This window comes from Solanum tuberosum, unplaced genomic scaffold (genome assembly GCF_000226075.1).
Source record: "Solanum tuberosum cultivar DM 1-3 516 R44 unplaced genomic scaffold, SolTub_3.0 scf00031, whole genome shotgun sequence".
Taxonomy (NCBI): Eukaryota; Viridiplantae; Streptophyta; class Magnoliopsida; order Solanales; family Solanaceae; genus Solanum; species Solanum tuberosum.
In genome coordinates this window covers 983271-1000296 of record NW_006238957.1, presented here as the reverse complement: position 1 = coordinate 1000296, position 17026 = coordinate 983271, and the positions used below count along the sequence as shown (strand labels likewise).

The window sequence follows — 17026 nt, the reverse complement described above, 5'->3', positions numbered from 1 at the left end:
GAGTTCTTGTTGAAGAACAAAATGCTTCACTTAAGAGGATGATGAGCTTCATCACATTAAAAGGATTTTGTTGGAATAGGGTTTATCAGGTAAAAAAATTTATCTTTAGAAGTCTAAATTTATGGCATTTGGGTTTATTGCTTGCGTGTGGTTACACATTTAGCTTTAGGGTTTTGATATTCTTGTGTTGTTGATACGATTTTTGTTGACAAGAAGTTGTAGAGCCCAGTCTAATGTTGTATTCATATGTGATTGTTTTGGTTGTTGCATACAGTGAGTAGTGTAGGCTATAATTTATTTTGAATGCCCAAGATTGTTTCTACAATTTGTTCAAATCTTCAAAAAAAGAAAACGAGTGTTTCCAAATGTGAATTGTTCGGATGTTGTTGTTTATAGTTGTATTTTTCTGCTTCGTTTCTTCAAATAAGTGCTAGTAATTATTTTTTTTCGGTTAACACTATAAAGGAGTTGATTAATCTAAATTGATGCGACAGAGGGGGAGTAGTATTTTTGTGATTTCCTTTTGGTGTAAAGTAGAACTTGTAAATGAATCTCAGTCCATGTTATAGTTCATCAATTTACTGTATACATAGTCGGTGATCTTTTGGGTTTTTGATGTAATGTTCTGCACAATCTTTGTGCTTTCCTTTTTGTAATATATGTAGCATTTCAACAAAACAAACTTTCTGTCGTGAGCTGAAGTAGGCTCGTGAAGACCTTAAGGATTCTTTATAACCTCCTTTAGCATTTAAAATCAAGGTTACTACATGACTTGACAATGTACTTGCTTAGTTGCTTAATACACTTAGTTACACTAGCAATGCTATGTTGATTTTCTGCTGAAAATCTTTTACTATTTGAAGCTGACTTGTAACTCAGTATTCGAGCACTTTTTTTTTTTTGAGAAAGGTAACTTGTATTATAAACAAAAGAATACATAAGGAGTATTCTAGTAATACTTACATCCAAAAGTTGCAAAAAGCAAAGAACTCCTATGGAGGTCATAAGAACTCTAAAATACTAGGAATATCCTCTGCATCTTGAGGATATTCATGTTTACACCAAAAAAGAAAAGAACCAGGCAATTCAGCTTCAAATTCTGGATGGAGCAACTCTTGTTTTTAAAACATCTCTGGTTCCTCTCCATCCATATAGACCACCAAATGCAGGCTGGGACAATCTTCCATCTCTCCCTGTGTCCTGACTGATTCCCATCTCTGTTCCAGCAAGCTAGAGCTTCTTTGATGTTCCTTGGCATAGTCCAATTGATGCCCCTTAAGTTAATGAAAATCTGCCACAACTTTGCAGTCTCTCTACAATGTAGAAAGAGATGATTTATTGTCTCGACCTCACATTCACAAAACCAACACCTTGGAACAGATTGCATGCCTCTTTTCATTGAGGTTGTGTTGAGTTGAGTGCAGCCTGATTGGCTAACAGCCAAGTGAAACATGCTATCTTGAATGGTATCTTGACTTTCCAAATCATCTTCCAAGGCCATCCACCTATATGAGTACCAGGTCTTTGTGAGCTTCTATAAGCCGAGCCAACTGAAAATATGCCTTGCTCATCTGGATTCCAAAATAGATTGTACTCATTTGTGTTTAGATCTTTGCACTGCCCTAGAATGTTGAGTAGCTCAACTATTTTATTGACCTCCCAATCATTTAGATGTCTTCTAAACCTTAGATCCCACCCTTGATTATCTCTCATTTCTCTGATTGTAGCCTCTTTTTGAAGGCTCATGTTGAACAAAATAGGGAACCTATTTCTCAAAGTCACCTGATCCACCCATTTGTCTTCCCAGAACAAAGTCCTTCCACCATTCCCTACCTTGATTTTGCATTTGTTAAAGAATTTGATCCATAAACTTCGGATGGATCTCCATACTCCAGATCCATAGGGTTGTGTGGACAGGTTGGTGATCCACAAATTCTCCATACCAAACCTAGCCTTTATTGTTTCCTTCCAGAGAGCTTGTTCTTGTGAGGCAAATCTCCATAACCACTTCATAAGTAAGCTTTGATTCTGGATTTTCAGATTCCTAATCCCCAAACCTCCTTCCTTTTTGCTGAGAATGACTTGGTCCCACTTCACTAGATGGAATTTATGATTATTAGGATCACAATTTCCTTGCCACAAAAAATTCCTCCTAATTGCATTCATTCTGTCAATCACATTTGCAGGCATATGGAAAACAGACATCATGTATGTGGGTAGAGCATCTAGCACACTGTTGATGAGTGTGACTCTTCCTCCCAAGGACAAATATTGACTTTTCCAGTTCACCAGCTTCTTCTTACACTTTTCTAGAATGTTGTTCCAAATACCTTTTGACCTGCTCTTGTCTCCCAAAGGCATGCCAAGGTATGTTGTGGGGAGATCCCCTACCTCCCCCCCTAGTATATTTGCAAGCATGTTTATCCTAGGCACCTCATTGACAGGAAAGATGAAGCTCTTACCCCAATTGATGTGTAGGCCTAAGATGGCTTCAAAAAGGATCAAATTACTCTCAAGTACTTTAGTTGAGAGCTGTCTGCATCATAAAATATCAATGTGTCATCAGCATACTGTAAGTGGGAGATGGCCAGACCTTGTCTGTCATTCATATTAGCATTGAATCCTCTTATCCATCCTCTTGTTTGGGCTGTTCTGAGCATGTCATTTAGGCCCTCCATCGCCATGATAAAGAGGAAAGGAGATAAAGGATCTCCTTATCTCAGTCCTCTCTCTTGTGAGAAAAAACCAGAGGGGGCACCATTTATCAAAATAGAGAACTTCACAGTTGTAGTGCAAAACTTAATCCATTTTAGCCATTTTCCTCCAAAGCCCATGTTTTCCAAGGACTTCCAGAGGAATCCCCAATGCAAGTGGTCATAGGCTTTTTCAATATCCAATTTGCATAAAATGCCTGGCACCTTACTGTTCTTTCTCTCCTCCACACATTCATTTGCAATCAAAATTGCATCCATGATCTGCCTACCTTTTATGAAGGCCATTTGTTGGGTATCCACCAGATTATAGACCACTTTCTTAAGTCTTTCGGTTAAAAGTTTTGAAATGATCTTATATATGCTCCATATTAGACTAATAGGTCTAAAATCTGTCAACTCCTTACCCCCTATCTTTTTTGTAATCAATGCTATGAAGGTAGCATTAAAACTTCTCTCAAAAATACCATGATCATGGAAGTTTTGGACAGCTGCAACTACCTCTTTTCTAACTACCTCCCAACATGTAATGAAGAAAGCCATAGTGTACCTACCCATCAGGGCCTGGAGCTTTGTCCTCAGCACATGCCATAACACAATCTTTTATTTCATCCTCCGTAAACTGACTCTGAAGCATGATATTGTCACCTTCACTAATCATCTTGCCATTTCTAACAATGAACTGAGGTCTCCACCTCTCTGTCTCAGTGTAAAGATTCTGATAAAAGTTTAAGATTTCTTCTTTGATTATTGTTGGTTCTTGCGTGCACACTCCATTAACAGAAATCTTATCAATGTTGTTGTATCTCCTATGGCTGTTTGCAGTTCTATGAAAGAACTTAGTGTTCCTGTCCCCCTCTTTTAACCACAAAGCTCTGGATCTTTGTCTCCAAGCTACTTCCTCTCTCTTTGCATTATCTTCAAATTCAATGGTGAGAACTTATCTTAAATAGGATTCATCATCTGTGAGTTGTCTTTGGTCTTGTATCCTCTCTAGGTCAGCCAGTTGATTAAGAATGCTCTGTTTCTGTAGTCCCAAATTTCCCTGTCTTGTTCTGCTCCACTCTTTGAGTTTACCCTTCATGTATTTTAATTTACTTGCCAGGATAAAGTCAGGTTTTCCCCTAAAAATACTGGAGTCCCACCAAGTCTTCACCATCTCCTTAAATTTTTTTGTTTGAAGCCTCCAATTCTCAAACTTGAAATAGGAGTTTGGTCTCTCCCAATTACCACATTCCAATATCAGAGGGCAATGATCTGAAATAACCCTTTGTAATGTCGATTGTTTGATGTTCTTAAAAGTGTTCTCCCATTCCTCAGAAATCAGGAATCTATCCAGCCTGGCTGCAGGATCCTGGCCTTCTCCTTTCTTCCATGTAAAAACATCTCCCGCTAGCTGGATGTCAACTAGCTCTGCATCTTCGATAACATTTGTGAAGTCCATCATGGCCTTATTAAATCTGGTACAATTTCGTTTCTCTGAAGGGAATCTGACTGTATTGAAATCCCCCCCAACCACCCAAGGTCCTGAAAAAAGACCTCTCACTGAGCACAATTCCCACCAGACTTCCTCTCTCTCTCTTCTCTGTTATTAGGGGCGTAAACTCCAGACATGTGCCAGCTGAAGTCCAGAGATTTGCCTGTGAATTTGCAAGTAATACAATATGCACCTGTTTCACATACTTCCCCTTCCCAAACTCTGCTGTCCCACATTAGAATGACTCCCCCTCTAGTACCGCTTGCCTCTAATTGAGCATGTTTTACCCATTTGTTGGCCCATAAATCTCTCACTATGTTGTTTATATCCCCTTGCAATTTAGTTTCCTGAAAACAAAATACATCAGCCTTCCAATTGTGTATGACTTTTGATCACCAGCCTTTTCCTGGCATCATTTAGTCCCTTCACATTCTATGAAACTATGTTAGTCTTCATGAGACTGCACGATGTTGCATCCCCCCTTACTTCTTGTGCCATAGCTAAAAAAATTTGTTCCCACTTCCAGGTTTTTTAATTCCTTTGAGACTTTTGATTTTGGTGTCATCAACATTAGAGCCTTTGCTGCTTCACCGGATCTTTGCCTTTTCCCATCTATCTTCATAAACAGTTCCTCCGCGATTTCCTCACACCCATTAAAGTGAATCCCAAATTCTTTTCCCAGGTTAATGATGTTCTGTCGGACCCATAGAGGAATTGTAGAATCTGATGTTGGTTCGAAGTTCTCTGGTAACTCGGTGTAATTTAATGGAGTGGCTTCCTCAACATTCACGGCTCCAAGTTCTTTGTTTCCTTGTTCTGCATAAGTGTCAATCTCTAATCTACTGTCCATCTGAATGATTGACATAGAGTCATCATCCCTAAGAGTTGCAACCTGGAGCTCTTGATCCAGCTCTTCTCCCTCGCTTTGTAAGTCTCCTGATGAAGTGTCAAAAATATTTTCTCCTCTGATAGGTTGAGAGGCCTGCGCTTCTTTCCACTGATTTGCTATTATTTCATCTACAAAAGGGTCTGCTGGACCTTTTGCATTTTTCCCCTCCCCTTCTTTAAAACCGATTTAGGCCACTGGATCATGGCCCAAATTTCCCCATCCCAAAATTTTCCTCCTCTCATTTAAACTGCCTGCACGTGCTATCACATGTGTATCAAGACCCTCATCCCTTTCACGTGACCTCTGGTACGTTTGCCCATCTGTAAAATTCAAATTTTCCTGCGACTTCGAAGTGCCCACGTGTCCTATCACCTTGGTGCACTCAAAAACCCCCCTACCCTGTATAAAGTAGGGTGTCTTCACAGACTGCTGGGTAATACCCTTCTTCCCCCTTTGTCCACTGTTCACCAACCTCCCTGGAGCTTCAATCCAAATTTGGACCTTGAAGATAGATCCATTGTGTATCAGTTCCACCGTCTTTGGGACTGATTCTTCATCCCCTCTTACCTTTATTCTAGCCTATTTTAGGTGGTTTCGGAGCTCTGTTTCCTCTTCTGTTTGTATCCATCCACCGCACAGATTTCCGATCTCCCGAAGGATCTTTTGGGACCAAAATTGGAGTGGAAGACCTACCAGTCTGATCCAAACTTCCTTCAGGCTTTCCTCGATGGAGTTTGAGCATGGCGTCCACCAATCTAGATGGAATTTGTGAGATTTCCAGAACCATTCTCCCTTCACCACATGGTCTGTTGCTGTCTTAGTTGGGAACTCAAAGAGAAACTGGTTGCGTCCTATCTCATATATGTAAATACCATGGTGGTGTTTCTAGGAACTATTTACCCTGCGACGGATCTCAGCTAGATGGATGTTCGAGATCTCCTCTGTTAGGCTTCCTACCACGCTCCTATCCAGAAGTTCATTTTGTGTTTTCCTAGTATCTTCCGAAATAAATAAGGAATTTCCTTTCTTGTTTACCCCAGCAACATTCATCTCTCTGGTTGACCATTTATTATTCTTGACAGCCTCTGCGTATAGGAGCCCTTCCTCCGTCGTACGATGTACAAGCTTGACTGTCCTTGTGGTTTTGACATTAATGAAGTTGGTTATCTTAGTAGCAATATCCGACCACCCTGAATTAAATGACCATTCTGGAACAATAATAATTGTTTTCTTCTTTCCTTGCATATTAATGATACTGAAATAGCGACCAAATCTGTTTAAAATTCTTGAGCAGAAAATCTCAGAATAATGGTCGTGATTTTTCCATCTCTTCACCGAGTTTCCTGTCGTTTTCGATGCTTCCTTCAAAAGGTGAACTATCCACTCCATCGTTTTCTGGCTGAAACTCGCCCAAGTCATCATGTTTCGGCCTCTTTCCACCCATTCATACCAAATCTCAGCCCTTGAGATCTTCCTTGTTATGTCAAATGATTTAAAACCTACCGCAAAATAGATGATATTGCTACCCATGATGAGAAGGAGATGAATAGAAGAAAAAGGTTGATAGATAGGAGAGAGAATTCCGATGGAAGATGCACTAGCATATTTTGCTACTAATACCTTTCTGTCGTTTTCGAAATAAGTAAATTGAGAATCCCGATCGAAAACATATTATTTTAAGAACCAATTTTTTTGGGGTATCACTTCAAATAAGTTAATTGAGATTTCTACTACATTTAATTTATTTTAAAAATATACTATTTCATAAAGTGCAATTTCTTGAGTACTTCAGCAGCAATAATAGGCTTTATATGAGTCTCAACACGCCTACCAGGATGTACTAACTTTAGTAAACCTTCCTCTCTTGTTGATATACCCATTTTGTCAGCTTATTTCTGGACTTTCTGATAAGCTTATGCAAAACTAGTATACGTGCCCGCGCGTTGCGCGGTTAGTTGATAAATGTAATCATAAATATTAATTGATTGAGAATTTAAAATTTTAACTTATTATAAGATAATATTATAAGATTTATTTGAGAATGTTAACATTTAGCATTTTAATGTGTTATAATAGAACATTTATATAAATAAATCAATATATAAACTTAGTTCATTGTCTAACTTTGACAATAATTATCTTTTATCATTATTTAATGTGTTATAATAGAACATTTATATAAATAAATCAATATATAAATAAATCAATATATAAATTTAGTTCATTGTCTAAATTTGACAATAATTATCTTTTTTCATTATTTATTTAATTTATTTATTAAAATTATTTAAAAGGATAAATACTACCACCCTATCCATATTATCCTCTTGTTAGAATAATAAAGATATAAAAAAATTTAATAGTTAAATTTAAATAAAATAGAACTAAGAAAAGTCCTATCATAAGACTAAGAATACAACAAAAAAAAATCACTTGAATATCATAATGTAGGCATGTTATCGAAAACTTTAAATTTTGTCTTTTATTTAAAATAATTTAAAAAATATTTAAAACAAATTATTGTCACAAAAAAGTCAGCAGGAATTGAACCTGCACTGACTAAGCTGCATGGACTTTTTAAACATTTTATTGCATCTATATTATATTTTTAATTAAATATATTATTCTTAAATGGTTGCAATGTAATGTATGAACTCTAACTCCAATGAGACACTTCCTAATAAATATTGATATTTTTTGGTAAATGCATATAGTTATTATTCTATGTTAAATTTGTTTAGCACAATTTAATTTAAATTCATATTGTATTTTACTTTCTCAATTTGGTAAAATTGATTTTTTAATTTTTTTTATATAAGAACCTCTAATAATGATTAAAATCTATTTGATTAACAAATGCATCCAATAACAATTTGAATATTTTTTTTCCTCTGATCTTATAATTTAAATCATCACAATTTCAACAATATACAACATCAACACTTTTAAAAATATTATGTAACCATTTTCCTCTTTCTTTTCATGGCTTCTCCGATTTTTACAATCAAAGAACATTTGTACAATTTTAATAATAAAATTCCTTATAGTTTTATATTTTATAGTAGAAAAAAATTAAATTTTATAAAATTATAGTATGAACATTGTAAAACAAATAAAGAATATGATCACAATAAAATTCTTGAACGTAAAAATAAAGAACACGATGACAACCAATCAAGCGCTTGAATGTGAAAATTGAGTAATCATGATAATTATACTCTTCATATAAGAGAACATAACTTTTGGTAAAGTTTATAATTTTAAACACAGAAGAAAAGAAGACTTAATTCTTATATGTAAATACAATACTTTGCTTTGTTTTCATAGTTTCTAAGTCCCAACAAAATAATCTTAATAGAAGCATTATTAACTATTAACTAATAAAAATTAAAATAAGACTCCAAAAAAAACTTAAACATTAGCCAATTCTTAATAGAAGCAAAAAAATAATATAAATTTCAAAGTTATAGATATAAACAAATATTGATAAAATTCTTACCTGTTACCTGCAATTTACAAATAAAAAATTAAAAATTAAAAATCTCTTACATGCAATTTTTTTTAGAAAAGATTGACACCTTTAGTATAGCCGATTTCTGGCAAATCACATTTTTCTTTTTGTTCATTCCAAATTTTTTTTATTACTTTGCGCAATTGAACTTGAAAAGACGAAAAGAAAAAAGATACATATACAAACATAATATAGTGAAAAATCTTACCAATCATATCTGCTGAAATGTTTGCTAGATAATTAAATTGTGTCAAAAATATTAATCGATAATGTTTTTCAAAATTGAAATTATTGTTCCGTATTTTGATTTGAAGAAACAAACAAAACTTACTACAGCGAAGGAATTCTGCGGGTCTTAGCATCATCATTGTCATGAGTTTTAGGTTGATTTTGAATATAATTTTGGAAATTCAGAAAGTAATTTTTGTGTTGTAGATTTATTTAGAAATAAAATCACTTCCATAAATCTACAACACAAAAATACAGTCTTTAAGATGGTGTTTTATAATGATAAGGTTAGTTATTTTTTGAAATTCAATTTATTTATTTTTTTGAAAAGTAACTTTTTTTTCAAAATTGCACTCTTATCTTATGTAAAAAAAACTGCATTTTTTAAATTAAAAAAAAGTGGAAGAAAACGGGACAATTGGTTTCAACTGTCCTTTTTTAATTTTAATTTTTTTTATCTTTTTATATTTTTTATTTGACTTTTTAAAATGTAAAAAGTGTGATAACTATTTTGAAAAAAAAACCGTACGTGTAGTTTTTTTTTTCAAAACATTTTAAAATTTAAAATTTTATTTTTCAAAATTGAATAATTAAGAAATTTTGTGGTGTTGATACATGACACTTTTTCTTCTCCTAATATATATAGATAGATTTTAAATTTTATTTTTCAAAATTGAATAATAAAAATTTTGTGGTATTGACATGTGACATTTTTTATTCTTCTATTATATATAGATAGATATAGAATATATTAATAAAGTAGAGCAGTTCTTTGTTTTTTTAAAAAAAAAATTATATTTAATAATCACACTCATGTTTTGCAATGTTTATTTTTTGTTTTTCAGATTTAGATAATTAATTTTTTTAGTTATTATCATATATTAATTTTAAGTAATTCATTAATAAATAAATTTAATATTTTAATTTCGAATTTAAGATAATTACAAATAGTTGATTTTATTATTTAATCCTATTACATGTAATTAATAATTTTAAATTATTTAAATTTTTTTTTGTGATGCTGACATGTGTCACTCTAATTCTAATTATTGACATGCGTTTATATTTATTTATTTAATTATTGATTATTAATTATTTAAAATACTGAAAATTTGTGGTGCTGACATGTGTCAGTTTTTCTTCTCATTTTATATATAGATAGATATGAGCAATTGAAGAACTTTCTTTTTTAGGTTTAGTTTTTGGCTCAAAATTAGAGTCTCTTAGCATGAGATTTTTCAAGATTCATGTATTTAAATGATTCTTCATATGAATGTCACGGGGGAAATAAGTTTTTTCAGACTGCCAAGCTCCCAATCGTTGAAGTTTCTCTATGTTTATTTTTTGTTTTTCAGATTTAGATAATTAAATTTTTTAGTAACGTCGAGCAGTTCTTTGTTTTTAAAAAAAAATAAAATTAAAATTAATAATCACACTCATGTTTTGCAATGTTTATTTTTTGTTTTTCAGATTTAGATAATTAATTTTTTTAGTTATTATCATATATTAATTTTAAGTAATTCATTAATAAATAAATTTAATATTTTAATTTCGAATTTAAGATAATTACAAATAGTTGATTTTATTATTTAATCCTATTACATGTAATTAATAATTTTAAATTATTTAAATTTTTTTTTGTGATGCTGACATGTGTCACTCTAATTCTAATTATTGACATGCGTTTATATTTATTTATTTAATTATTGATTATTAATTATTTAAAATACTGAAAATTTGTGGTGCTGACATGTGTCAGTTTTTCTTCTCATTTTATATATAGATAGATATGAGCAATTGAAGAACTTTCTTTTTTAGGTTTAGTTTTTGGCTCAAAATTAGAGTCTCTTAGCATGAGATTTTTCAAGATTCATGTATTTAAATGATTCTTCATATGAATGTCACGGGGGAAATAAGTTTTTTCAGACTGCCAAGCTCCCAATCGTTGAAGTTTCTCTTGAAAAGTAGATTCCATTGATTGTCCTCTCTGTTCTGTAGAGTCAGGATCACCTGAACTACTCAGTAAGTTGTTGGTGGGATTGTGGCGTAACTATTATCTGCTATGCTGGTAGTCAGTCTCATACTTGTTGCATTAATCACTAAATAAGTATGCGAATTTCTGTTTTATTAGACTGATAAGTTGATTAGGGCTGAAATCATCCATTATAATGTAGGTTTCATGTTAATCTTATAAGTATTATGTTTTTGTTGCTTCACCTTTATTAGTTTCTGAAACTCGAGCTTCTTAGATTGACTAGAAGTGATTCTATCTTGTAGTAGTATTAAACCCTTCGTTAACAGAGGATTCATCTTTTTCCAGATAAAAAATTGAGGATTTCTCTTTGTCTAAAGGCAATCAGATCAATCGAGGGTTTCTCTTTGCACAACTTTCAGATGAATTCCAAATTCTGAAGGGTTTCTACTTTATCAGGTAAATCATATGAAATTGTTATTGTTTTCTTTACCTTGATAAACTTTTGTATCCTATATTTAAAAAGTTTTTGTGTTATCATGTAAAACGACAAAATTCTGTATCAAAATTGATGAACCTTTTATATCTAAAAGAGCTTCTATGTTATCAAGAAAGACTCAAAATGAATCATGTCTTTGTTCAAAAGGAATAGAAGTGATTAAAACAGGGTTAACGAGACAACTCTCTTGGTTATCTTTAATGAAGAGAGTTTTGAACTGAAAAATTATGGTAATTTAAACAATTTTTTAGCATTCATTCTACCTAAGCACTGTAAATTTGTTAGTTTACTGATTGGACGAGTATCATATAATTTTCTAAAACCACTAATAGTAGTTGACTGAGAGGACAATGGTGTTTTAATTCTATTTTGATTGATTGTATGTTTACAAGAAGTTTACAGAACATAATGTGTCTGCGACCCTTTTCGACTAGTAAAGATATGTATTACTGAAGTTGTTGAGCTTGTCTAAACATAGGAGCACCTAAAATCTGATTCAACTTGTGAACCTGCAAATTGAGCAAGTGGTTAGTAAAAGTATATCCTCCATGTTCTTCCAGGGGATTTGAACTTAAGGATCTTCTTCCCTCTTCTCCTTTATCTCCTGTTTCCAAATGTCCGTCAGCTTCTGCATGGTCTGATCCTCAGATAAGGTTCTAATACTTTGTCACTATTTACTGTTCTTTTTCCTTGCGCCTCCAATTCCTGAAAATAGTTTGCATTTACATTTTCGTTTTCCAATGCAAGGTTTTCTAAATAATCAGTGTTTCCAAGGTAGTTGCTACTGGAGAATATAAGAAATCATGAGAAATATCGTCTGCCTTATGATTCTCACTACAACAGCATCTGGATGGGAATTGAATTCCCCATTTCTTTGAAATATCATCTAGGGGTATTTTAGCTTTCCACAATTTCCACATAAAGAATGAGATTTTAATAGGCATACCTTTTATCCACATAAAACTATATACCTTATTCACTTCCTGTCTCTGTCTAACATGATGGAAGGCAGAAGTTACAGTGAATTCTCCCTTCGATTCTAACTTCCAGTAAGGTCTATCCATCTCTTTTGTGTCTTCAGGTAGACATATATTTTGAATAATGTGTTCAACCACCTCATAAGGAAGTAAATTCCTTAGAGTTTGTTCTTCCCATTGCCCTACTTCTGCCACTTCTTTGAGCAGAACAATTGTTTGATCATACTCAGCCCCAGGAGGAATAAGCTTGTACAAAGCTCCCAAGCCTGTCCAGTTATATAACCAAAAGTACGAGTTACCTTGCTTGAACAGCAACCAGATTTTAGCTTCTATTTCCTCTCTGCATTTTAGCATCTTTGTACTATCACTGTATGCTGATTTATCAAGTATTTGTTGCTCATATAATTCCTTCATAACGATTCTTTAGTTCTCATGTTCCACCATAGCTTTGCAAATAAACTCTATGAAGCTTTAAGCTTTTTGGTGTGATCGACGATCTATTATAGGATCATTGTAATGTTTTCTTGAATGTTTAAACATGGTAGTAGATGTTTGATACTTCTCTGACTGTGTGCGCACAAGAAGGAGATTTTAAAATTTTGGACATAATTTTAAACAACTCTAAAAGGTTTCACTCTATATTGTACTATTGGTCTTCTAAAAAATGTGTTTGAACTTCTTCGAAATGTTGCTTTCAATCTGAACCTGCTTCTTGATAGAATTTCATAATCTAAATTAGTTCATTTAAATTCCTTAATTGGTAAGGATATATTTGTAGGCATTAGTTCTTTGCTTAAATGAAGTCCTATGTTGTTTCAGCACTTCAACACTTTGTCAATTTTGCTTCAGCCAGAATCGTCCTCGACATCTCATCTCGCTTCATTGACTCTGTGGTAGGTAGGCTTTGGACATTTCTTCAAGTTTCAACATTTACTAGGAACAACCTCTCTATTCTCAGTAGAGTTTGTATTAAATAAGCATGTGACAAACTGTTGATAAAAGTGTGCATTGATGTTGTTCTGTCACTATCTGTTGTAGTAGTTTTCTTGTTTTTGGTTATGGGTTTTGAAGGTGTCTAAGAAATTACTCCATTGTTCTTGTGCTTATTTTCTAAGTTTAGATTGATCAGTTCTCACGCATATCAACTGAATATGAATCTTCATAGGCCATAGCAATAGCAAATAATGTATCCTTATGTTTGGTATTACAGCAATAGAATGTACAAGTTATACATGTACCAACACCGCACCACATCCTAATTTACCAGTCCCCTAGACAAATGATTTGTATGTGGAAAAAATTACAACAGCTAGGCCGGCCTCAATGCTGTAACATGAGATGACAATTCGGATTTGAAGACCGAACGAAATCTGAAAACAGCCCTAGGAACTAGGATAGACAAGTTTTGCACTTTAATAGTACCATGATCTGTATATTCTCTGGAAGACATTGTTTTTTATATGATAGGGCTACTTAGGTTCCTTGAAAATTTCATGTTTTGCTTTCTCTAACTTCTGTGTCGTTATAATTTTTTATAACATACTTTTTAAAGTAAGTACATAAATGTGCAGTTGAGAATATCACTAGATTTGTATTAAATAAGCATGTGACAAGCTGTTGATAAAAGCGTGCATTGATGTTGTTCTGTCTCTATCTGTTGTAGTAGTTTTCTTGTTTTTAGTTATGAGTTTTGAAGGTGTCAAAGAAATTACTCCATTGTTCTTGTGCTTGTTTTCTAAGTTTAGATTGATCAGTTCTCACTCATATCAGTAGGTGCAGATTTATTCAACCTTGGTATGGTCGTTTTGTGTTGTGAATGATCCCTTTTGATATAGGACCTTTTTTTCTGATTCTCACAGTGAATTTGTATTTGATTCCTGTCGTTTTGTGTTTTTCAGAGATGTGGATAGTGTTTCATTTGTTTGGGATGAGATATTGCCCAGTATCCTTGACATAATAGGCCTCAAATGAGTTCGTATGAATCTGTTCTCTAGTGACAAATGAATCTGCCTTTTTCTTTACTGCTTGTGACCTCTGTGAGCTTCATTTTTCTTTAAGTTTTGATAGAATGAAATTTGACATGAAATTTTGCATTTTAATGTAAGTAATCCTAATTCTTTTCAAACTAGTATTTGAAATTTATATATACCCTCGCAATTTATTAACTAAACATAATACATCTTTCTATTGATATTGATCTTGATCTTTGATCATGGCTGGTGGGAACTTTATTGTTGCTGATGAAGGGGGTTCCGAGTACCCAGGGAAGTTGACACGTTATGTGGCACTTACTTGTATTATGGCTGTAATGGGAGGGTTGATCTTTGGTTATGACATTGGAATTTCAGGGGGAGTTACTTCTATGGATCCTTTTCTCAAACTCTTCTTTCCTTCTCTTTATCGCAAAGAGGCTCTCGACACCTCCACCAATCAGTAGTGCAAGTTCAACAGCCAGGTGCTCACCCTTTTCACCTCTTCTCTATGTGGCTGCCCTCATCGCCTCTGGTCTTTATGAAGTTTTGATCAGTATCTTATGTTGTCTTAGGAATGCACTGCCTTCAAGATGGATTAGCTTTGCAAGTGATTCTTTGTTTCTTTTAGATGTCTCGTCTTTAAAATGTTGAAATTTATAAAGAGTTGTCTTCCGGTAGTCCATTTATGCCTAAAGAGTTGTATCTCCAATGTAACCTGGTATGGTATGCAGCAGGAGGGGTCTCTGCTGTTGCTGCTGCTAATGTGTGTCAAAGAGTGATGGGAATGGAGACAAGTTAAACACTGTTGCTTCAGCCATTTGAGCAGCACTGCTGCCTTCAGATGCTTAGGGATTTTTCATTGAAGATTTATGTTGAGAGAGCTTCAGTTTATGGTTGGTTCCAGTGAAAATGATCAAACTTCCTCTTCTAAATCCTGATTAGGGTTCTGATAAGCATCTAGCTGTAGTTTTTCAAAAGATTTTTTTGCCCAATTCATAGTTGCTTTAACATTTTGCTTGTGAAACTGATTCCTCCTCTAGGAAAGGAGGTTGCTTGAATGCCAACTTCTTGTTGATAAAAGCGTGCATTGATGTGTTTGGCCTGCTACTTTATTGTTATGGATTGGTTTGGCTTACTGTGAATTTGAGCATATTAAAAACACATGATTTATTTCACTAACTTATAATTTTATTTTGAATGTTCAGGAAAATGCCGGTAATTGAATTTGACTAGTGGCATAAAGTAAACTCGATCTATTGTAGTGAACGATGAAGAGTTTTTGTACTATTGTGGCATGAAGTAAACTCGATCTATTGAATTCATTTGGTTTTGTGGAATTTATTGATAGTAGAGATCTTTAAGCAATCACTTTTTAAGTATTGGTTGTACAAGACAAGTTTCTCGAAGTTTATTTGAAATATATAGCTTCGATTTATTTATTAGCTAATTTTGTGCTTTAGATCACTTATATATTTAATTATGTGATTATTGAATATATTCAAATAAAAATTATTATTCTTAAAAATGCAAAAAAATTGTGGCTACAAAAATTCTACACAACATTAATGCCACACTTCAAAAGTGTTGTCATAGGGACGTCTAGTGTGTGACGTACATAAGAAAAGTTACACTTTATAAGTGTTGTTCTAGATGAGATATAAAAGGCAACATTTTTTAAGTGTGCCCAATAACAAAGCAAGGACCACACTTTTAAATGTAGTATAATCAAACAAAGGTGTTGATAATGAATTACTACAAAGCGTGCCCTTATACCTCTTTGGCAATGCTTTTTAAGTGTAGCTGTTAAGATGACATTTAAAAAGCGTGGCCTCATGTCAAAGGTTACGCTTCTTTTGGCCACCCCTTAAAAAGCGTTGCTTAAAGTTCAAAAGTGTAGCCTTTTATCAAAGACCACACTTTTTGCTAGGTTAGGCTACACTTTACTGGGGTGGCTAAAAGCCCAAAATGTTGTAGTATCATGTTGTTGCTCACATTTTTCGCATTGTAGTGATCATGTTGCTGCTCACATTGTAGTGATCATGTTGCTGCTCAGTGAGTTCTTTAACACGACTAATAAAATAATCATGTTGCTGCTCACATTCTTCGCATAGACAAAAAGAACATTTGATGTTAGAAGAGGAAGCAACACCAATAAAAGATTGAGCTGTTGTCATGGATGAAACTTTTTGTATCATTTGATCTACAAGGTAAATAATAAAAGGTTGAGAGTTTATAATTGATTATAAAATAATAATGGATAGCAATTTATACTTATGTTGACACAGACGGGCATTCTGTTGCCACATATGTACCTTCTGTTGCCACGAATGAATCTTTTGTGGCCACAGATGAATATTCATGTGCCACAGATGAATCTTCTGTTACTATAGATGACCATTTTGTTGCCCTAACACATAGGTTATATGTTCCAACATGACAACTCTATTGGAACATATACCAATATATCACTAAAATGTAACAACATACGACACATCTTTCAACAAATGAAATATATGTTGGACAATTGAACAAGACTATATTTCTAAAATCATATGAACAAAATGCTCATAAAAAGAACAACAAAAGCGACAAAAAATGACTTTTCACTAAATGTTAATAATACATATACATTTCCTCAAAATTAGGGCTTTTTTGGATTTGTTCAAAAACTGTAAATAATAGGTACCATTACACCATTATTCAATTTTCACATCTATAGAACGATTTATTGTTCATTAACCCAAGAAAAAAACTTAGTATTGTTCAAAAATTGTAAAATCTTTCAAAAA

At 33.4% G+C, this 17026-nt stretch overlaps 1 protein-coding gene and 1 long non-coding RNA gene across 8 annotated transcripts; one reads left to right on the top strand and one right to left on the bottom strand.

The window, feature by feature from the left end:
- Nucleotides 1-1395: 1395 nt before the first annotated feature.
- LOC107059660 (uncharacterized) lies at nt 1396-4155 on the bottom strand. Its single transcript, XM_015306382.1, has 3 exons — nt 3810-4155; nt 3266-3629; nt 1396-2536 (listed from the first exon to the last, which is right to left on the bottom strand). The coding sequence occupies exons 1-3, from the start codon at nt 4153-4155 to the stop codon at nt 1396-1398; spliced, it is 1851 nt and encodes a 616-aa protein (XP_015161868.1).
- A 6458-nt stretch (nt 4156-10613) lies between these two features.
- LOC102600985 (uncharacterized) lies at nt 10614-15684 on the top strand. 7 transcript variants are annotated; one of them, XR_001472803.1, is made up of 6 exons: nt 10614-10838; nt 11137-11247; nt 11848-11940; nt 13084-13157; nt 14163-14719; nt 14810-15412. It is a non-coding gene; the product is annotated as an uncharacterized lncRNA (long non-coding RNA). The 7 variants fall into 7 exon arrangements; XR_001472802.1 differs by lacking the exon at nt 11848-11940 and adding an exon at nt 15443-15684 and having other exon boundaries at nt 10615-10838; nt 14810-15130; XR_001472801.1 differs by lacking the exon at nt 11848-11940 and having other exon boundaries at nt 13084-13161.
- The last annotated feature ends 1342 nt before the right edge of the window (nt 15685-17026 follow it).

Excerpts from the sequence above, each read along its gene's own strand:
- LOC107059660 (XM_015306382.1), bottom strand. The coding sequence starts at position 4,155 with ATGGACTTCACAAATGTTATCGAAGATGCAGAGCTAGTTGACATCCAG. Across the intron at positions 3,630-3,809 it reads ACCTGACTTTATCCTGGCAA|ATAATGCAAAGAGAGAGGAA; the intron begins GTAAATTAAAAT and ends TTGAATTTGAAG. Across the intron at positions 2,537-3,265 it reads AAAGCTCCAGGCCCTGATGG|ACAGCTCTCAACTAAAGTAC; the intron begins GTAGGTACACTA and ends TTTATGATGCAG.